The 22,864-nt window shown below is 40.0% G+C and overlaps 2 protein-coding genes across 13 annotated transcripts in view; one reads left to right on the plus strand and one right to left on the minus strand.

Annotated features, from left to right (window-relative positions):
- Positions 1–169: 169 nt before the first annotated feature.
- Positions 170–21,340, minus strand: LOC104912786 (uncharacterized). Of its 12 annotated transcripts, none has more exons than XM_085234250.1 (9): positions 21,203–21,340; positions 18,890–18,949; positions 16,624–16,674; positions 16,235–16,384; positions 14,604–14,704; positions 13,705–13,830; positions 13,526–13,622; positions 9,046–9,130; positions 170–1,975 (listed from the first exon to the last, which is right to left on the minus strand). In XM_085234250.1, exons 1-5 carry the CDS (start codon positions 21,241–21,243, stop codon positions 14,611–14,613), a joined length of 396 nt encoding a protein of 131 aa, XP_085090376.1. In that variant the 5' UTR covers positions 21,244–21,340; the 3' UTR covers positions 170–1,975; positions 9,046–9,130; positions 13,526–13,622; positions 13,705–13,830; positions 14,604–14,610. The 12 variants fall into 12 exon arrangements, with proteins under 12 accessions (XP_085090376.1, XP_085090371.1, XP_085090383.1 ...); XM_085234245.1 differs by having other exon boundaries at positions 13,705–13,848; XM_085234247.1 differs by lacking the exon at positions 170–1,975 and adding an exon at positions 1,982–3,580 and having other exon boundaries at positions 13,705–13,848.
- VPS13C (vacuolar protein sorting 13 homolog C) overlaps positions 21,205–22,864 on the plus strand; it is an 81,798-nt gene continuing 80,138 nt past the window's right edge. The window contains exons 1-2 of the mRNA XM_085234244.1: positions 21,205–21,341; positions 22,069–22,112. Of these exons, the coding sequence (XP_085090370.1) occupies positions 21,242–21,341; positions 22,069–22,112 (144 nt within the window). The 5' untranslated portion in view covers positions 21,205–21,241. The remainder of the gene's footprint in view (positions 21,342–22,068; positions 22,113–22,864) is intronic.

The following is a 22,864-nucleotide window of genomic DNA, read 5'->3' on the forward strand; positions in this document are numbered from 1 at the left end:
GCTGACATTTCTCGGGGCAGCTTTGACTTACCAAACAGGTTCTTGAATGAAGGCTGGTAAAGCAGTGAGGTTTAGCAGCCTCATGGTTAACATGGTTAACTTCCCAGACTGCATCAAAACTGTCAAACCATCAGACCTGCCACGTAAACAAATGAAATTGATATAAAACTGCTTTTAGCCTGTAATTTAATGTTTTTGTGAGGGAAATTGCCAAATCCTCGTTTCACATAAACAGATATATGAGTCATTACAGTGAGTGTGTTTATTGTACACGGCACTTCTTTCCAAAACACACATGTTTAAACAGATGGCTTATGTTGACTATTAATGCAGTTCCTGCAATTAAGTTCAGACTGAACAAAGTAGGCAAAGACTGATATTCTATTGACATCAAAGCCAGTGTATTGCATCTTCTTCTTATGAATGTTCAAATTCAGAGCAGCTACTACAGGCTTACTGAAATGTCAACTGCGATAAGTCACGATGTAAATGAAGAGGAGAGATAAGGTAGCTGGCATCTTGCTAATTTACTTTTTGACTGGGATTTACTATATGCATTTTTATGCTGTTACGTTTTAATGGTGAAAGTCCACGTTTGAGCAAATTACTGTAAACATAGATAGCACTTAGATTCAACTTGTCTCTCCATCTCTATAGCTGTAGAGGGCTCAAAGCATGTGCAAACTAGTTTCTATCATACAGGGAGCCCAACAGCAGGGTGATGGTGCTCTTGCTGCGTTACCAGTAGAAGTAGCCAAATGGCCCATGAAGTTACGGTTGTGCAGGCAAAGCTGCTGTGCCAGAAACAGAAATGGCCACATCTGACCAACTCCAAGGCTCTTCTATCACAGCACTGTGTTGATGTAGCATATTGCAATAGGGGTTGGCTAAGAAGGAATGTGAGAGCAGCTCACGTGACGTGGCACAGATTACACAGCTGAGACTGCTCTAGGGCTTCCTGACCTGCAGCCAGTTTCCTTGTGTTTAATAGTGCCTAACAGGTTTCTCCTCTATGAATTTGTTGCAGAGCTTTTGGAATTGATGTAAACATTCAGTATTCAGTTTCCTGTAGCAAAATGTTTCATGGAAAAAGTGCCTCACTTTCATTTGAGCTTGCTATTAACATTATTTGATGATCTGCAGGACTTGCACTGGAAGGAACAGTGAACAATTGTTCCTTATTCACTGTTTTCTGTGATTTTTTTAAAGATTATTCTATCATCTCTTGTTTTTTTCCAGGCTGAGGAGCTCTATACTATTTTTGGTGTGGAAGGAGTTGCGTACCTAACTTTATCATATTTTCTCTATTACCCCATGAATATTCTTTACAAATCTATCTCATTATTTTCAGAACTTGTGCAGCAGGTAGTGCCATGGCCCTGCAGTTAGAGTCTCATAGCTACAGTTCAATGAATGGAGTCTCCAGCCCCATGTGACTCGTTTAGAAGTTGCTGTCTGTAGCTTCTGGAATGATCTATGAGAACACATATGGCTAGGCTTAATGAAGTAAAGTGGCTGTTTAAAACAGCTCAACAAGCATTTCATATCTATTAGGTGCTGCTTACCTTTTCCTCCTTCCTTGGTACTCTCTTAAACCAAATTTCATCTGCTGTTTGTATTCTTCATTTAAATTTCGCAGTGGAAAAAAACAGCAGCTTGCATTTCATACATGTCTTTGGATAGAGATGTTTTAAAATGTTTTTATATTCAGTTGTAACTTTCTAAACTGGCACACGTGGGAACAGCTTTGTTACAGCACAAAGCTAGGTAGTAGTTAGGTTACTTTGTCCTCTGCTCCAGCAGAGCCTGTGACACAAGTTCTTGGAAGATTTCCAAGTGTCACTGCATGATGCTGGACAAGGCTGGAGCTGAAGCAGAACAAGGTCCCTTTTATTGCCCAAGTCTGGCACATCTTCAGTGTTACAGGGCTGGTGCTGCTCAGTGGAACACTGCCTCCCTGCTGAAATACCACCAGCTGTTGGAGAAGAGAGATCGTTTTCAGTCACACTAATGCAAATAGCCAGAGAGCAATATTCAACAATCTAATTAAGGCTGAACAAGGGGAGAAACTTGATACCTTACAACCTAAAAAACACCTAATCGTCCCTCCTTCTGTGGTCATTGCTGGAAATAAAACAATACAAAACAAAAAATTAAAAAAAAAAACACCACAGACAAAAAACAAAACCCACGGCATTTCTGGGAAAGACCCAGGAAAGCTATTTCAGGAACACTGCACACTACTTAAATTTCTTCCAATTTGTTTTTGACCAGCTTTAACAGAATTCAAAAAACAAAATACAAGGGAAAAACACATCTCCCATTACACAAAGTCTGCAAGCTTTCATTTCAGTTTTATATACAATAATAAATGTTAACTTTATGGAGTTACTTCAGCACTCTATGGTAACATTAGGAAAAAACACGAAACCAAATCAAAACAGCTTTGCAAAATACCTTTCAGTGAAATGGCCTGAATGTAGTAGATTCACTCTCTAGAAAGCTATATTTAGTGTTCTAGTTGACACAAAGCTTCATGAAGGAAATCTCAGACCCAAAAGGAAGAACAGCCTAGATACTTTTCCAGTAAGTGGTAACTACAGCAACCACCAGGCATGGCTATTAGCTCTCTACAGAAAGAGAGAAGTAAACTTAAGTCATTCTGCAGCTTGATTAAATATTTGTGAAGCTCATTTAATGTCCTTTCACCAAGTGAATGTATAATGCTCTAAACAGCCATGATTATAATGCATAAATATAACCTAGGAAAACAGATTCTTTTTATAACTTTGCTTGAAAAATGGCCTCAGAGCTGTAAAGGTAATGTACTGATACCAGAAACATTAGGAAGCTGATTACAAGTGTATCTCATAACACCGGTTATTCACGTTGCTTGACGCTTCCTGTCATCAGAGCTGGATTTCAGTCATTTGTAACTTTGCCAATTTATAAATGTTTGGCCTCAAGTTTTCTAGCCTGAATGCTAACCTTAAGGCTGCATTTTAGCAAGAAACATTGATCAAAAGGCACAGCCATCTCTAAGGATCAAGTTTAAGAATAAGATCTTGGTTATTAACTCTCATCTCCAAGGGCTTGGGAAAATGATTCAAACACAGCATTGCTAACAGGGTCTTGTAACAGGGCTAGACCTCTTGATGTTTTCATGAAAACTAGAAAGCCTTGATAAATTGTAATTTGCATATGATTCATGCAGATTTTCATCTTATTTGCTAAAAGTCAGTATTTCTTGTCTGTTTTGTGCATGTTTGACAGTTATAAAGCTGCATATGAGAGAGCCATGATTCAGCTCATGGGTACAAGTAGAGTCAGACATTCCACAACAAAGCTGTGCTGGCTCCAGCACAGTGCTTGTCTTTTCAGAGCTTGCACTGATTCTCCTGCTAGGACCAAATGGATGTGGAAGAAGGAGGAGTGAAGGCCGAGGGAAGGGAAGCAAGCTGTTAGGTTGTCTTGGGAAAGTGGTGGGATATGACAGACCCTGCAGGAGCTGTAGATGACATTGTTATGATGGTGGTGGCTGGGGGGACCAGCAGAGCCAAGGAGTCAGCAGCTCAAAGACCTGAATTCAGAGAAGACAAAACAAGACGAGTAGAGAGACAAACTGAGAGAAGAATCAAAGCAAGAGAGATTTGGGAGGGTCCACAGCAGCAATGGTCAAGGCAGGGTAACAAACAGAATAGTGGAAGTTTTTCAAGCAGCAAAAACAGTTTACTAGTTTTGAGGATAAAATATTCCAAGTCAATAAATATATATGTTTTTAATGTATTTTCTGAAAGTTAAGTTCTAAAACAAGCTATTTCAAATGAATAATATTAACTACAGCATGATTTCAAGCATCCAGGTCTTTCCGGGGACATAAGTTTCCCACATTATTTCTGAAGATTGTTGGTGTTAGCAGTGAATACATCAGGTAACACACTCATTTAAAAATTTCTTAAATCCAAATTATGGACAAAAGTGAAGGAAAAATGATTGAATTACAGCTGCTAGTAGTTCTTGAATTTTATTTCCTCCTATGTTAAACAAATGATATGGTTGTGCCAGTGCCTTTATTTTAGATTCCTGTCTCTAAGCCTATTGGCATTTCCTCGTAAAATGAAAAGGTAAAACTAATTTACTGAGAGATTATAGAGCAGTGATTTATGTTGCTTTAGGCAATGATTCAGTTTCTGTCTGACATGAAACATCAATCCCTATTTCCCTTTGGCTTGTGGATAGATGTGGCAAACTTTTCACAGCTACACCAGTAAGGTAAGGAGCCTTACAAATAAAACAAGCTTGTAATCACCAATTGCACCTCAGAATGGCTGCTATCAGTTTAACCTTGTGGCTGCTGACCATCAGTAGCATTCCTATACTGTGCTTCCATATCTTGTGCTGACAACTATGAGGAGAGGGTAACTTGCTGGCACAATGGCCTTGGTTAAGTGTAAGTCATAAAGCTTGATATTCAGATGTAAATAGATGTGAATGGTGACAAAGTGGTGTTTTTTGCTTTCCCTTTTTTTCCCTTCAACATTTAATGTAAGTGAACAGCTTTTGCTTTTTTCCATTGAGAGCCAAATTATCTGTATGTCACAAAGCATGGATAGTTTTCTTCTTTGCTTTCATGTTGAATATGAACTACCTGTCATTCAGAGAAATATCATCAGGCAGCCTCTCCATGCTGGTGCTTTTGGCACACTGGTGGTATCATCCTCTTTCAGTGTCACTTGGCTTGGACAACTTTTACCACACACAGACAAGCTATCTATAAGCACTGTATATACACTTTCAAGGTACAAAGCAATTATTTGTTGCCTTATGCACAAAGACGATAGGCTGGGACTAACAAGCTCTTAGACAAAGGTAGCAGGCAGGGAAGGGCAGGGGGACTGTGGGCTTCCCTTGTTCCCTGGCAGAGGCACACCCTGAGATTTGCTGAGTTACCACCCTCGATATTTTCTTCAGAGCTCCACACCTTTCCAGGTAAGTGATTTTCCTCCTGCATCACTGAGCTGCTGACTTTAGCCATTTCAACAATCCTGCCTTTGACTCTGAATTTGCCTTTCTTATCTTCCCCAGCTCTAGCTGAGTTCTCATACTCAAAACATGGTGATTTTCTCATGAGCCTGAGTCCAGATTACACTGCTGTGCCATGCAAAACAGAGCCTGGGATTACGGAGAGCTGAGCCTGAGGAGGAGGGTAACTGTGAAGGCATAGCCATGAAATTCCCCAATACCCTGGTTCTGTAGTGGTCTGGGAAATCTGGCATATTCCCCAAAAGTACTGTACTGGCCTAGATCTAACAGCACAGAACGAGGACTAGGCTACAGAAACAGAGTATTGTTACTGAAGGCCAAAAATAGTCCTCTCAATTGTCTCTTGTTGAGACAGCTCTGTTTATCAGGGTCTAAAAAACAACAACCACCTGCCACTAGACAGCTTCTGCTTGCATTAGCAAAAGAGTTACTCATAAGTACCTTCCAGGAAAGTGCACATTCACCAATCCTAATGCAGCAGAGAACAGGTCTTCATAAAAAGCACTGAAACCTAGGGACAAACCTGACCTTGCAGTGAAGGAAAGGCAATCAGAGGACATAACAAACCTGATGAAGATGTAAGATGAGTATGAGTCAACGCCACATATTTCAAACTCTAGTTCTGTGTTATAAAATCTGACTTTGTAGAAAAATGTTAAATATATCAGCAATGAAATCCTAGGAATTGGAATACTGTGCCTGAAGTGAAGGTAGCTGAAGTGACATCAGTCATAAAACTTGAATAGAGATCATAAACAGATGTGAGAGACTGAAAAATTCAGACTGCCTGACATATTGAGTAAATGCCTTGCAAGGACACAACAGAGTAAGTGCCTTGTTCTTCAAGTGGTCAGAGACCCACAGCATGACAAGCCAATTCTGACATACATTAGGTCAGTCTACAACATCCATAACAATGAATAGATTTACAGTGAAGGCCACGTAGGAGGAATAAACAGAACTACTATGTTAATACACAGCTGCAGACAAATGAGGAGGCTTGAGAAAAGGAAATTTAATTGAAACTGTGCAGGGAACATTTAAAGAACTCCTACCTGAAGTTTGAAGGTACACGCCTTGTCTAACATGCTTTCAGAAAGATCAAATCACAAAGAAAGTGTATGGCTAAACAGGAAATGGAGCCTTGTCAAAATGAACAAACGTCCTTCAAAAATAATTTTCAAACCACAGAAACAGAAAGAGCACAAGCTCTGGTTTTAGAATTAACTTGCCCGAAAAAGGAAGTCATAAGAACTAATAAAAATCCCTCTAAAACAGCAAGAAGGTCTACAGCATTCATTGGGGAAACAGTATACACAAGATTGCTCACGAAACAAAAGGTTGTATGAAAAACTCTTAAAAATAAATCAGGTTGTACGGCAAAGGTAGAATTAATGGAGGATCCTGCATGAAAATTCTTTCTTTGTAGGGACTGGGCCAAAGAATCTATCTGAAATTGTAGTGTCCAGAGGCACTACCTCTCAAAACACATCTAAAGACTGAAATATATGGAACTGTCAGGGTCACGCAGTTCTCAGCACTTAGCTGATGACTGGATGATCAGATAGCAGATTGCCTGGAATTACTACATTCCATTTTCTGTCATGCTTCGTGGCTGCTCTGTGCCTGCTAGTCTTTGCCCAAAACAAGTAGAAATTCTTAGAGGTAACAGCGTATCTGGCACTTGTGGTCATCCTTCTAGACTGAAAACATGTAAAAATATTTTATTTTAAGACTTATTATCTATTATGCCCTTTAAAAGTCTTATTCACTGGTTAGTCAAAACACTGTATCTTTATAAGGGAACTTACTCCATTCATAGTAGCTGCACATCCTGTCAAGCTCCTGGATAAGAGGAACATCCAGGAATTGCATTTATGTTACGAATTACATCATGTTGCTATGCACTTGAAGCATTCAGGAAATAATCCCTTTCTTTCAAAAAGCCTTTGATCTGCTTCTAGGGAAAAGAAACAATTTTTAATCTTGCTTGATGACAGAGCAAGCCTTCTAAAACTTTTGAATCAAGTTAATATAAAAGCATGACAATTTATCTGATATCTCCAGGGATATTTATGGCTATACCAGGTGCACAACACTAACAATCAATAGCGAAAAAAACTGCATTGCTAATAAATTCAGAAATACCAGACATAGAAATTTGCAACTCAGTTGTCAAGCAGTCCCACTTTTCAGATTTTTTGGACTTAACTACTATGAAGTTTGTCTAGAGCCTTAGTCTTTGAATGAATATGCTCCTTTATCTTCAGCCACAGTCAGCCTTTGACACCTGACAGCACTGGCCTCACTAGCTCTTCTGCCTCCATAGCACTTGTGACATCTATGAAGAAAAGCTGTACCTTTATCACACAATTTAATAGGCTGCTCAAGTCAAGCTCTTTTATTCTTCTCCTGTAGAATATGCAGGAGAAACACTTACCTGTTCTCTGATCATGCAAGCAGATAAGTTTGAATTCATCTTTTCCTGGGGTGATTTTTTCTAATAAAGGCATATGTTTTTAAAGCCCTAATTTGTGTTACATGAGGGATCTGTAAAGGGCTATTAAATATGAAGGCATAATCTAGTTCTGTGTGCTTTTTGTGATTTTATTATTTTAAATACAAAGGTAAATATTAACATCCCAGAAGCACGTTACATAGGCTCAACTACTGAACATTATAATCAAACCAAAATGGCAATTGAGATTAGATCAGTGTGTTACCAGTTATATTGGCTTACTTCATCAGTTTATGAAATCATAAAGTTAGTACAGTGTGTAATCAAAGTGTGTGTCCAACAAAGAGAAGATTTGCTATGTGTTAATTTTGCAGTAGATGATCGAAAGAGAAGTTATTTCCTAATGGTAAAGATCTATCTATAATGGAGGACTTTAGCAACGTGGAGCTGACCAGACCCAGGATTCACAGAGCAAAAGACACTGCAGAGATTGTAATGCTGTAGCAAAAATTCATTGGCATGCTTCATAGAAATGATTTTAGAAGTATCTCATAAATAAAAAAATGCATGTATATACCATTCAATAGCATTAATTATGAAAGATAAAACTGGAAAAAATTTAGTTTCCCAGTCACAGCCTCCCAACCTAATTTGTAATTAAGCTGATGGATGCAGTTATTAATTATAACATGCTTTTATCCTTTCCTGACTACATTAATTCCCAGAAATATTGTAAGTTCTGCTTCTGCACACAGTTTAGCTCCCCAGTAAACAGACCCATCTGCTCAGTGTTTTTCTTCCTGCATAACTATTACCTCAGTGGTACAAGCTGCTGACTGAGGGTATTAGGCGAGAAATACGTCTGCTCTTACAGACTGCCTTGTTATAATGAAATTGGAAATCAGGTGATGTTAGTTCTATCAGATGATATCTATGTTGGCAAACGTCAGTTAGAGTTCAGGGATCCAGGTGACAGGAAGAGCTTCAGTGCCTACTGCCTTTACTATCTAAGTGCCAAGGAACCTTTTTTTCTACCTGTGGACAGTTCTGCCTTGAAGACTGTTTCAATTTAAAACAATAGTTCTCTAAACTGTATACACCCAAAGTAGGTAAATCTGATGTGTTTATGGGCAAAATTATCATGTTCTATAAACAGTTAGGACTCAAGTTATTTTAAATTGATTTTTAAATTTAATTTAAATTTGCTTCTCTTGTTCTCAAGAGAAGTACCATCATCTTCAGATTTGATTTTTTTAATGGCAGAGATACACACATAGTGTTGACATGAAGTTTAGGAAGGTGTAAGGAACTTTTAAAACTCTGATAGCAGTTATCAGTTTCAGAGGCCCCACAGATTCTATAGGGAATAAACTTCATTGAAAACTAAACAAATCCAATGCCACAGTTATGGCTTGTGTGTTACACCAGAATAAGATCTGCTAGTTGCCATAAGGGCAAGTTCTCCTAAAATATCTCTTCTCATAAAGTGAAAGTGGATAAACTACAGACAGTGTGTATTACATGGCCAATTACATGCTACTTACATGTGGCCAACTCCTTGATTCTAATTGAAGTCCATTGTCTCCTGAAGGTGTTTGCCAGCTTATGAGTTCAACTTTGCCAATTATTCTATGAGAAAGTACAAGCAAATAAAAAAATTAGTTCAGTTCAGAGGATAAGAAGATGTCTGCCACATTTGTCTGTCCTTAGTATTTACAGTGGGGACTGGCTGTTCTACCATTACTAGTTGCTTCCTACTTAAGGGCAATATGTTTTTAGAACAACTCAGTGTCTAATTTAAATCCAGTGCAGATTTAGTTTGTGCGTTTTAGAGGAGAGCAAGTATTAAAAAAAAACATTGAAACTATAGTGATTGACTAATTCTCAGAATTGCAGGAGAAATAAATGTTTATTTGGGCAAAATACATAGATGTCTAACCAGGGCATAACTTGGTATTACATGAAGGTGAATGAGAGTTAAACAAGTGCAATGTGGAGAGGATATCTGTGTGTGACAGTACTCCTTCAGAGGTTTCAACCTGGAGGAAAAATATTAAGTTTGATATTTTAAGTGACTTTTAAACTGAGATGTCAATAGTGAAATGTTTGAATATGAGAGGCTCCTAATCCAGCTATGGAATTCATATGGACGCTGCACCTCTGCAGTTAACTCATCTATGGGACTAGGATTTTGTATAAAGTGTAGGACAACAGAGCTTTTGATGCATGTCTGCAGTTCAGAATTACTACACTGAATTCTTAAAATCTGCCAGTCAGGAGATTTGTCATTCAGGTAGATTAGATCATCACACCGATTTCTACAGTCTCCAGCAGCACAGCATGCAAGTGCTTCATTCATGTATGTGTTTAATGTTTAACAGAGTGTTTCTTTGTTGAAGTAACAACAGGAAAAAGTACATATGGTTTGCTGCTGTCAAAAAAAAAAAAAAAAAAAAAAAAAAAAGATGTAGAAGCACAACTAGCAGAGGCTGTTAATTCCTTTCTCTTATGCCAAGTACAACCTTTCACCTAAAAAAAAAATCTGGAAAAGATAGTTGATATGTTGTAACTTTTTATGTTATTATTAAAAAGCTTTTACTTACTTTTGATAAGGGACAGCTTAAAATATGTACAACTTACAGTACAATTCTTATCCATAAGAAGTCGCGTATGCTGACTGTTCAGGGAGTTAATGGTTTCATGAGAAAATCCAACTTATGAAGTAAGGCTGAATCTATAAATAAGTTGGTTACTGAACGCTGGTGATTAGGGCTGTGGAATATATAGTAGAAGAAGAGTTTGTGTTTCCTAGTATTTCCTACAAATAATTAACAATTATTCCAGTTTATTCCAGGCTGCCTTTACTGCTTCCTAAGTAGGATGCAGGAGGCTATGCAGCAATTTGCTAAACAGTCTGGAAGGCTACAATACAGCTAGAACTGTCAAAAAAAAACCCAAAAAAACAAAAAACAAACAAACAAAAAACCTTGCATCAGATATTGCCAAAAAACTCGGTTCTTTGTTATTTTGTTTCTCTTCTTATGGAAAGCTTTTTATCTGTATCATAATGAAGGGCAAGGAAAAGGAAGCAGCAGTGATTTTTAGAAGTGCAATAAACAAGGACCCACTCTGCTGAGAGGAACAAAGGAAGGGAACAGAGCAGGTGATTTCCTTGTGCTACCTCTGGCCCTGGTGACGTGGTTTGATGATTTGAAGGCACATAATAAAGAAGGAACATGACAGGTGACTTCCTTCTATGACAGGGGACTGATTCCAGTGGTTAATGAGGGAAAGCAGAGGCTGCTGTGTGCTTTTATTTGGTCTCTTTGGGACCACTGAAGCATAGATCTGGGAGATTCTGTCTTTTGGGGTACTATACTTTCTCTTTCTTATAGCAATCACTGGGATCAATGATGAGTACTGTGGTTTGCACTGGTATACTTAACAATAAGACTGTTCAGTTTAAGCACTGCTGATTAAAAGGACATCAATCTATCCAGACCACAACACTGTCTGATGCTTCCTGAATGATGAAGAAGCCATTAGTGCTGTTGGTCATACTGTCCTGTCTTGTTCTATCTGCACATTTCATAAGAACTCAGTTTGATCTGGGATTTCAGCTCTCCTTATTTTTAAATACAAAACATATTAGACATGAACAGCAGTTCATGAAGAACAGGAATTAATGTGACAAATTCCTTTTCCATATTCAGAATTTTTCTTTGAGCATAATCTGTTACAACCTCATCTTTAGCCAGGTGATACTTACACATATTCTTTCCCTCTCTATTTTAATACAATGATTTAAAAGTAATTCAATTTTTTAAAAGAATAATTGAACTTAATATTTCAAAAATAGTGATTTGCCACTAGACACTGTATTAAACACACTGTTTAAATCTTCTTAAATTACTTCTATTGAATTATTTTGGTTAGTGGAGCTAGTTAAGAAAGACAGCAACTGGTATAACAAGATCTTCTTTTGATAAATCTATGCAGCGAATTATTTCAGCCTGGTGACTCAGGATTAACTTCTTTGGATATTTACATTGAATCTGCTGCCTAATCTCCTCTCTAGCTTCCATTCACTCAGATTCTATGATTTTCCATAGAGCAGAGTTCAACTCTGCAGGCATTGTATCTGATCATATCACTGCTGCATTTTGGTACTGTACGGCTCTGAGATACGCATCTGAACTGACAGTGTAACTAAAAATCATTTGTTCTTTTGTGCGCTGGGTCCTTCAATATTCTGTTAAGGCAATAACAAGGAACAGCTCAAATCTCAGCTCTTCCTGAAAAGCTGTGATTTCTATTTCTCTGCACTTTTTGCCTACCATACTTCAGCATTCTCCTGCCTATCATTCACTGTCCTTACCAAAAACTGCAGTGAAGCTTTCCTATGGAGTTTGGCCTGCAGTTACAGTGCCACAGTCACTTCTGTATGTGATCACCCATTACTCCAGTCCCTGTAAAATTTTTAAAAATAGTCAGCTCTATGGAGTTTCAGCTACTGTATGAGGGATGCTCAAAAAGTATTGCCTCTTATTTTATTGTGTTGGTCCCTGACATCAGAAGCAGATGTTGGTGGAATGGCAGTACTTACACATTCCCACAAATATTCTGTTACATTTTGTTGCTGTGACAGGTGGCAGCAGAGGAGCAGTCTGACAGAATGGCATCTGACATGGAAGTGTGGACGAAGCAAAAGAGTGGAACTGAATTTCACATGGAAAAAAATTGCAGCCATTGACATGCTTCTTGAAAAATAGTTGAAAAATAGTGTTTTGTAACTGAGAATTTGCTCTATCAAGTAGTGTTACTGTGCTCCTTGCATCTGTTGTAGTTTCCATGGAAAAAAATAGGAGGCACTACTTTCAGTGTGACCTACATAGTTGAGTTTATGATGTCTGACAGTTCTTGTATAGTGAAATGTTTCCTCTCCCAACCACAGGACAAGAAAACAGGATTCTTCCTTCAGTCACATTACACTGGCACGTGACTTAATCACACTGCAGCTACAGATCTCTGGATGAGGTCATAGAACAGTCTGATGAAAGGTGAAGGTTGTGCTAACAATATCTGCAGAAATACAATAAACTCTGCAAGCTTTTGGGGAGCAAAAGACAAAGCAAAGCTGGTCTCTTATCTGGAACGTGACAACTTTATGAGTTTTTAATCTTATTGACTATTCTTGGCTTCTACAGCAAAGCCATCTCATAGAATAGTGTCTATCTGCAACTGGGATTTGTTACAACGTTTATATTCTATCATAACAGAATTTACTGATTTCATAACCTCATAAAAGAAAAAAAATAGTGAATTCTAGTTTGGTTTTAGTTTAGCTCTCAAACGTCAAAAACTGGCAAGAGTTTCAGAAGCTGAACTCAGCACTATCTGAAGGTGCTCAGGCACTCAAAAACATTGTACAAATTTTCAAATCATGACACTCAATCCACCTGCTCTGCTTTCACTTTTGGCAGAGTTAAATTACAGCACTGAATTTAAAGCTTTGGATTTAGCACAATCTAAGTGCAAACTTGACATCTACAACATTATGAACTACCATTATTAAAATTACCAAAATAAATGAAGTTTAGATTTCACTACATCATTATCATTACTTATATGAATCTATTAGTGGGATGTTGACAGTGCAGGACTTTGGAAAATAGCCCTCATTCTTGGTGAGTAGTGTAGGATAGGGAAGTATGAATAGAAGAGTGAAAGTTAAAAGGCAGACTTTGCTTTCAAAATCAGGCCTGGGTTGCTCAGTACTCCTTTTCATTTGAGTAGAACTAAAAGATAAAGAAGTTAAAGGCAGATATATATATTTTTAATTGGAATACTGTATTTCAATATTGTAAGTTGAAACCTAACCTCTGAGTGTCTTACTTGCAAAATAACTGATAACTTGCCACTTTTATTCACATACAAACATACTTACTATGTGAGAATCACGGCATAATGTACATCTATAATAAGAATATGAAACAGTAAAATTGGATTGATAAGCATATTTACCATCAATGGAAATTTAAATATTATAAATCCTGAAATAAGATAAGCTTTAAAAATACTTCTTAAAGGCTTCTTCTCATACGCCTATTTGGTCTCAACACTGAAATGGAAAAAAAAATAAATAAAGGTCATGTTCTTCTGTAATGAGAGATCACAGTAGAGATCCCCTCCAAGCAGCCTACCTGGTCTTGAGTATGCCCTTGCAGTGTGATGACAGATTGCCTTGCAGTGTCTTCTGACCCACTGGGGAGAAGTTTGCCAAAGTTCACCTTTCAATAAAGGTTTTTCCAGCCCACAGAGCACCCTGACTGTGTGCAAGATGAGCCCTGGATCAATATCATGATTAAGAGTAAAGGAGAAAAAGAGCATATTTGCATCAAGCAGCGTAGATTTGCAATAACAGAAGAAATAAGAAAATAAACACATAAAAATGTGCTACTCGTACTAACAGTACTATAGTTAACGACAGGATTCCTCCTTCGATACACCAGTGCCTCAATCTATTGAAATGACTGATGTAGCAAATAATCTATGTTGAAATCCACATTTTTTTTGCAGTTTTCTAGCTGTGCTTTTCTTGCTTTTTCTTTCAAAGGAACAACTGATATGGGGACCTTCTTCCTTGTAAAGAAATATTTTTTTCTGCTCCCCCACTCTGCCTTGCCTCTGGCTTGCCAGTTCTTCATTTCCTGTTGTTAGAACTAGCTAATAACATAGAAATATGGGAGATCAGGTTGTATCCTTCTCCTTTTCACTGAGAATGATACAACTGACAATTTATTATGTCATTTAACTAGCACTTTTTTTTTTTTTCAGTTGGCTTTTGCTTAGAGACTTTTTAAGACATCCTGGCAAAATTATGCATGTTATACAATGAGAAATAACAAATGCATAGTCTTCTTGGTATGTCCATAAGTCCCTCCCATCTATGAGAACTTACAAGCCTTCAGGTAAATAAGACATGTTAGGACTGTCAAAGTTGCTACGCTCAGTATGTTTTCATGAACAAGTTCTCCTGGAGTGCATTTTCAAACCTTCTGGGGAGCATTCAACAAACAGGTATTTGAACCACAATTCTTACTTTTTAGTTAACCTCGGTGCTTGTTACTTCCGTCTGACCCTCCAACTGGTGTAATGCACTGCCAAATAAGGTATCTCTTATTTTCAGCCTCAAGTAAGATCCTGAAAATTTTAAGGTATCTTATAAATAAAGACTGTAAAAAGTAGGTGATAGTAAAGATTTTGTATTTCCTGTTGTTTAGAGATATCTTTATTTTAACCAAAAGTCTAGTACAGCAATGTCTGATGTGAGATTCTGTGAGAAGAAACACTTTTGATTTGAGTTCATATTAAGTGACATTTGGAATTTTTAGTAAACAGTAGGTGTTATAACTGCAACATCCTTCTGTTCTTCTCTTAGTCGTTTATGAAGCAAACTTCAGCTGATAATAAATAAGTGAACATGCAACCTTTCAGCATCCCATCCCTTCAAAACCAATCAGTAATTTGCCAAAAAAGCCACTTACAAATCCAAGTGAATATGAAAATAACGGACATTTTTATCACAGAATCACAGAATCATAGAATGGCCTGGGTTGAAAAGAACCATAATGTTCATCTAGTCTCAACCCCCTGCTATGTGCAGGGTCGCCAACCACCAGACCAGGCTGCCCAGAGCCACATCCAGCCTGGCCTTGAATGCCTCCAGGGATGGGGCAGCCACAACCTTAATGTTATCAAGTTAAATTACTTGGCTTTGGATTAATAGATATTCACATATGCTTTCACAATGGATAAGTAAAAAAATCTTATCAAGTGAATAAAAATACTCTTTTCCAGATTAGAATATTATTTCTTCTTTCCCCACTCAAAGGCAATTTATCCACTGAAACAAGTCCGTTTTCATTTCAAGCAATTTTCTTACATAGCTAGTGGCTTTTTCATCTTCACTGAAGAAAAAAGCTATGATTTCCAGAAATACTATCAAATAAAGTCCTCATAAAAAATTAAGTCAGATCATTTCATGTTACAACTTAAAGATATTGAAGTAATTTATAATTCAAATCTCAGTTGGTATGACATACATGTGATCAATACTGATCAGAGAGACCAAGCCTTTTGGCTTAGAAATTTCATGCAAAAATGCAGGTTCTAATTAAGAAGTCTCCTAGACACAGATAAGATACAGCAGGTAAAGAAAACGATGCTTTGAACTCCTTTAGATGATCAGAGGGCTGGAGCACCTCTCCTGTGAAGAAAAGTTGAGGGAAATGGGTTTGTTCAGCTTGGAGAAGAGACGGCTGCGGGGAGACCTCACTGTGGCCTTCCAATATTTGAAAAGGGCATATAAACAGGAGGGAAAACACTGTTTATGTGGGTGGATAGTGATAGGACAAGGGGGAATGGTTTTAAACTGAGACAGGGGAGGTTTATGTTGGATATTAGGAAGAAGTTTTTCACACAGAGGGTGGTGAGGCACTGGCACGGGTTGCCAAGGAGGCTGTGGATGCCCCATCCCTGGAGGCATTCAAGGCCAGGCTGGATGAGGCTCTGGGCAGCCTGGTCTGCTGGTTGGTGATTCTGCGCATAGCAGGGGGTTGGAACTACATGAGCATTGTGGTCCTTTTCAACCCAGGCCATTCTATGATTATATGATTCCCATGAAAATTACCTGTCATAGTAAGATTGTGCAGATACAGTATTATTTCTTACCATGTGGTATTTATGCAGTATTTGTTCTTTTGTAAACACGTGAAAGCTATGAAGAGTTTTGAGTCTTGGCTTTGAATGAAGTCTGTAGGAATGTCATTTTTAAATCCAGATTTATCTGAAAACTTATTCACAGCTGAAGTGAAGCTTGTCCTGGAGAATAGTGGGAAAAGTAGAATATCTATTTATTCAGAAACAGAGGTGGCATCCTACATAGAGGAATAAATCCAGCCATTGCATTAGATTTTAGACAATATATCTAGTTTAAATTATCCGGAGAAACAAAACTATTAATAAAGACTAACTTTTTCCCTTTGTAAAATGACAATGCCTTAGTGTAGCAGATGAAGTTAATGCTGTCTTCATATACTGATATACTTTAATTTACTTACCAATTAAGTCTTATATTTTCTGTGCCTAGAAACCTTTTATACTTCATTATTCTGTCACAGAGAAGAAAAAAGACACAGTGAAACAGTATCAATATGAGTTCTCCAAGGCTCTCCATTGACAACTGTGAAACTCCAGCTGTCACAAGGGAATTACTGCTATATGTTGACATCTTCTTAGTGTTTCAGCCACTTAAATATGTCCAAATAAATTGATTTAGTGATTGCTGATGTATTTGAGATAAGTATTGCAAGAATTCCCAACACTGATCTCAGGATATTATTACTTAGCAGTTTTATGTAGTTTATACAAGTCAATTTGGGTGATTTTCATCCTTCATTTTAGTAGTTGATGTAAAAGTGTTAAGACATCTTTTGTTTTCCCTTATTTTCTGTAAAGGCATTCGCTATGAACAAAATCTCCTGTGCACTACTTAGAAGAAAGACTAAAAATAGTGAAAAATATAGTATAAAAATAAAAAACATAGACCCAGCAACAATATAAAATAGTATTAATTCCACAGAATTATTGTTATTACTATTTTTTAGAAAAAGAAGGATGGCAAAATTATCAATACTGACTTGTATCCTTAAGTCTAAAATCTATGTCTTAAATATAAAGTTACTTCTTCTGAGAATGTTACAATAAAACATTACTTCACAGGAGATTCTCAGCACCTAAAAGGAGAGAAAAACCTCTCAGAATTTGAGTGGGTAAAGAACAGGATACTCAGCAAAGCTGTGATGTATCCATTTTTGGACATTTTCAAAACTTGTATGGACAAGACTTTTGGCAACCTGACCTAACTCATCACAAAGTCCTCTAATCCCTGGAGGCTTTGTGATGAGGAGAGCTGATGCTACATTACTTGGCTGATTTCCCAACTGCTAACAGGCATGCACTCTGTTTAGTGAGGTATAGTGGATAAAATTTGCCATCTGTTCACTTGCCAACAGTCAGATGGTAGAAGCTGGAGATTTAGTAATATTAATGCAGTAAAAGATGAGAAGAAAGCTGGGTTATTAAGTGATCAATCCATGTATCCACCTCAAATTAGCTTTATGCTGTGACTATTATTTATTTATGTGTGCAAGATTGTGTAACAGGCAACACCAAACAAACATTTGTTGTTACAATGTGTATTTCTATTCATAAAACTAAAGATTTAAACCGATATTTTCAGTGCAGATTTCCTGTTCTTTCAAGCTTTGCTCTTCAGGAAGTTCTACCTGAGGGACCTGAGCAAATAGCAAAACACAACATTCAGTGTTACAGTGCTGTGTTTATGGTTCCTTTTTAGGAAATAATGAAGTGCTACCATAGTACACAAGGAACATGTTTTTGAGGACTTTCAGCTGAGTTAAACTACGACTCTATTCATATTTCTCAAACCAATATTCAATGTTGGTATTTAGAAAAAAATGGGCAGAATGCACAGGTTCTTCCTTGCAGTGAATGAACATTACCTGTGCTTTCAGTGAATGGTAAGCAAATACCAATGTTTCTGTTCTGAATCTGTTATTTCAGAAATCCCAGTGCTTAAAAGAAACTGCATGTATGTCTACAGTACAATAAAATATCTATGTAAACTGCCTTCTTCACAGTTTGCCCATTCATAATTCCATTCTGCATTTCTTTTATTTTATTTTGCTTTTGAAATATATGCAGATTTTACTGAAACAAGATACCTGACACAGACTTGGCTTTCTGAGAGTTCAGTTCCAGGTGAAATCACATTATTTTGTGAGCAATTTTTGATCCACTTGGCCACATACTTGTGTTTGTTAGGAAAGCATGTTTGTAAACAACAACAGAAATTTCATTTACTCAACTACATGTTATAACAAGATGATTTTCAAAAATCATTTTGGTTATTTAGAAAATGATTTGACCACATAAATGCTGTTTTCACCTGTTATCCAACAATTTATGGTTGTGATAAACTGATCTCTGCAGAATTTTCTGTGCAGAAATCAATACAGCTGTTATGAGAAGCAAAGAAAATGGTTTTATCATCCTGTATATATTATATAATTGTTATAGAGAACATTTAGTGCCACTGATTTGCGCAATTGCTCTTAAATTTATATACACTAAGAGGATGAGATGTCACTGATTAGCTTTTGCTCAAAGCTTAGTTATTCAGCCACGGTTTATATATACAGAGCACAATAAGCAAAGCTCTTTTAAAGTTTTGTTGTAATAATCACAAATGAAAGTTTGTTACCAATCAGAATGGCAGCAGAAACTCTGCACACAATTTCCTACCTTGTTTTCTTGCACTGATGCTTCCCAAGGGTACAAATGGCTCTGCACAGACTGGATGCACTGCACAGAAGTTAAAAAGAAAGATTGTCACCTTCTGTGGTTTCTATAAATTAAATAATTAGAATTTTTTCTTCTTGTCTGAAGCTAAACAGAGCATAACACAAGAATGTGGTACTCGAATGCCACCCTCTAATGAAAAATCTCATCTGTTACAGTAATCATGTCAGATATCATCATGTGTTTAGTTGGAAGGTACTTAGAATCACCTCTGGCTTGACACAGGTAGAATTCTTTGGAAGAACAAAAATGGCACTAATGACTCAACTTAAAACAAATTTATCCACATACAAGCATTAACAAGCCTTGCAAAAGGCCCAGAATGCTGCATACACAGATTTTTGATTAATAAATTTTAATAAAGCATCTGACAGCTCTTGCCCAAGAACTGCCACAGTAAGTGCAAGGGAAAAGGCATCCAATGAGCTCTTGGTGCTCACCAGTGGGTGCCTACAGAAATGTATACATGGGTGAAACTTCCCACTGATGAACCTTTCCACAATTACCACGTGTCTCCAGCATTCTGCCATACAACTTCCCTCACCCAATCACACGGATCATTGTGTTTAACAACCACTGCAGATCTGAACTTTGGTCTTAGTGGCATAATGTTCTGCCTCGCACTTTAAACATTGAAAAATGCTTGTGGAAAAGTTGGGCATACATATTCCTAGCAACGTACAGATGTGGCACGCATTGAGGTACAGCACTAAATAAGGAATCTTCTTGTGCTGTCGCCTGCTCTGGGCTGGCCGTATGCTTTACTGAACATGCTGATTTAACAGATCCATACATACAGGGGTGACCTCACATTCGTGCCTTGTGCACAAAGGAGATAACCACACAAAGCCCTTCAGATCCACCTCTGCTACAGCTGCTCATAGGCCTTTATTGATTTGCAAAAACTCGTTCCTTTAGCGGTGGTTTCTTAAAACACCCTTGCATTTGGCTCCACAATGTTTTTATCAGCTTTTTGAAGCATAACTTGGGGGCAGCAAGGCCCTACAGAGGGATCTGGACAGGCTGGATAGCTGGGCTGAAGCCAATGGGATGAGGTTCAGCAAGACCAAATGCTGGGTCCTGCACTTTGGCCACAACAACCCCAGGCAATGCTACAGGCTTGGGGCAGTGGCTGGAAGACTGTGTAGAGGAAACGGACCTGGGAATATTGAAGGATGCTTGGCTGAACATGAGCCAGCAGTGTGTCTGGGTGGCCAAGAAGGTCAATGGCATCCTGGCTTGCATCAGAAACAGTGTTGCCAGCAGGAACAGGGAAGTAATTGTCCCCCTGTAGTCAGATTGGTGGGGCCGCACCTTGACTACTGTGTCCAGTTTTGGGCCCCTCACAGCAAGAAAGACACTGAGACCCTGGAGCAGGTTCAAAGAAGGGCAACAAAGCTGGTGAGGGGTCTGGAACACAGGCCTTATGAGGAGCAGCTGAAGGAACTTGGATTGTTCAGTCTGAAGGAGGCTCAGGGGAGACTTTATTGCTCTCTAATAACTACCTGAAGGGAGGTTGTAGTGAGCTGGGGGTTGGCCTCTTCTCTCGTGTAACTGGTGATAGGACAAGAGGGAATGGCTTCAAGCTGCATCAGGGAGATTCAGGCTGAATGTTAGGAAATACTACTTCTTTGAAAGAGTAGTCAGACACTGGAATGGGCGGAGGTGATCAAGGAACGTTTGGACATTGTGTTGAGGAATATGGTTTAGTAAGACCTATTGGTGATGGGTGGATGGTTGGACTGGGTGATCTTGTAGGTCTTTTCCAACCTCAGTGATTCTGTGATTTTCCTGCCTCCCTCATCTCTGATCGTCTCCATGTTGTCTTATTTTCATGTATTTTTGAGGCCTGAGTGTTGCCACTCATTTCCCTTCCCTCGTTCTCCTTTTCTGTCAGTTTTCACGTCACTTGGGCGGCAGGCTGAACATGAACGTTGTTCTGTGCACAGTAGGAACTACCAGCGAGCACCGCTGCGAGGCGACCCTCGCCCTCCCCGCGTCTCCTTCAGCGCGCTGCTTCCCTGCTTCCCGCCTCGAGTGCCGCTCCCCTCCCCGCCCCTAGTCTCCCAAACACCGGCTCCTCAGCCACCCCGAGCGCTTTCCCGTCCCCCCAGCCCCTGCGCGGCCCCGGCTGTCTGTGTCGCGCTGCGCCGCCCCGCCCCGTCACCTGACCGCGGGAACGCGCCCGGCGCTGCCTCGCGCCGCGCCCCGCCGCCTCTCCCTCGTTCCCTCCCCTCCGCGCCGCTCTCCGCTCACGGTGGGCCGCGAGCGGCGTACGGTGGGCCCGCCTCCGCCATGGTGCTGGAGTCGGTGGTGGCGGATTTGCTGAACCGCTTCCTGGGCGACTATGTGGAGAACCTGAACAAATCCCAGCTCAAGCTGGGCATATGGGGGGGTAAGGAGCCCGTTCCGACCCGGCTCTGTGGCGCAGCGGGGCCGCCGCTGCCACCGGAAGGGCGCTTCCTCGCGGGGAGCCGGTCTCGCTGGCTCCGGTCCCCCGAGGGCCGGCGACCCCGTGCGGAGCGGGCGGGCTGCGGGCCGGCGGCTCCCGTGAGGAGCAGGCGGTCGGCCCGAGGCCGCGGAGCCTACCTCCTACTCGCTCCCCCGCGAAGGGCGGTCGCTGTGAGGGCCGCGGCGTTCCCGGAGGGGTGGTCGGGCGGTCGGCTCGGGACCGCGGACCACCCCCCGGGGGGCGGTCGGTCGGCACGGGGCCGCGTTGCTCCCCCGCGAGGGGCGGCGGTGGTCGATGGGGCCGCGGTTTCCCGCGCTGTTTGCGCCCCCCGGCGGCGGGCGGTGCCTCTTAGCGGGCTGGGGCGGGGCGGCTGCCCGCTGACGGCTGGCTCTTAGGGCCGCGCGTGCCTCAGGGGCCGAAGTGTTTCATCTCAGCTCGATTGCGCTGTTGTCATGGCGGTGAATGATTCATACCTGTATTATAAACAACATAGCCCTAGGAGGTCTGGTGTTGAAGCACTCTGGTGTTACACGTGCAGTTTTCCTCGTGTGACTCTGCGTGCCTGTGCTCCCCCGTGTTAGACCTTATATTTGGAAGGCTGTGGCTGTTTTCCTTGTTCCAGCTTGCTTTGCATAGATGTTGAAATCACTGAACTTTTTTTTCCACATAGGTAATGTCGCACTTGACAACTTACAAATAAAGGAGAATGCACTAGTAAGTATTCCACTAATTCTTAAGCTGTATCAGTGGGTCTAAGGGCCAAGCCCCAGGACTGCTTACTGTATGTAGTCTCACTTCACAGAGTGTGTCTTCTTTGCTTGTTAGCGTTACTTGGTTAACGGCGTCTAACATTGCTAATGTTATAGAAACAAAGAAAGAAAAGTCCACAGATTATATCATAAGTACATGCCCAAGAAAAGTGCTTCTGAAAAATTACCAGTGGTGTTTTCAAGTATGTTTCTGATGTTTTCTGCATATCAGTCTGCCTGAGGTCGGAAGGCCCTGCAGAGGGATCTGGACAGGCTGGATTGATGGGTTGAGGCCAACGGGATGAAGTTCAACAAGAGCCAGTGCAGGGTCCTACATTTCAGTTGCGCCAACCCCATGTGCGGCTACAGACTTGGGGCAGAGTGACTCGAAAGCTGGGTGGAGGAAGAGGATTTGGGGGTACTGGTTGACAGCTGAACATGAGCCAGCAGTATGCCAACGTGGCCAAGGCCAATTGCATCCTAGCTTATATCAGAAATGGTGCAGCCAGCAGGACTGGGAGGTAATAGTCCCTGTGTACTTGGCAGCAGTGAGGTTGTACCTCAAGCACTGTGTTCAGTTTTTGGGCCTCTCACTACAAGAAAGATGTGGAGATCCTGGAGTGTGTCCAGAGAAGGGTAGCAAAGCTGTGAAGGCTCTGGTGCACAAGTCTTGTGGGGAGCCACAGGTGAAATTGGGATGATTCAGTCTGAAAAAGA

This window comes from Meleagris gallopavo, chromosome 12 (genome assembly GCF_905368555.1).
Source record: "Meleagris gallopavo chromosome 12, MGAL_WU_HG_1.1, whole genome shotgun sequence".
Classification (NCBI taxonomy): Eukaryota; Metazoa; Chordata; class Aves; order Galliformes; family Phasianidae; genus Meleagris; species Meleagris gallopavo.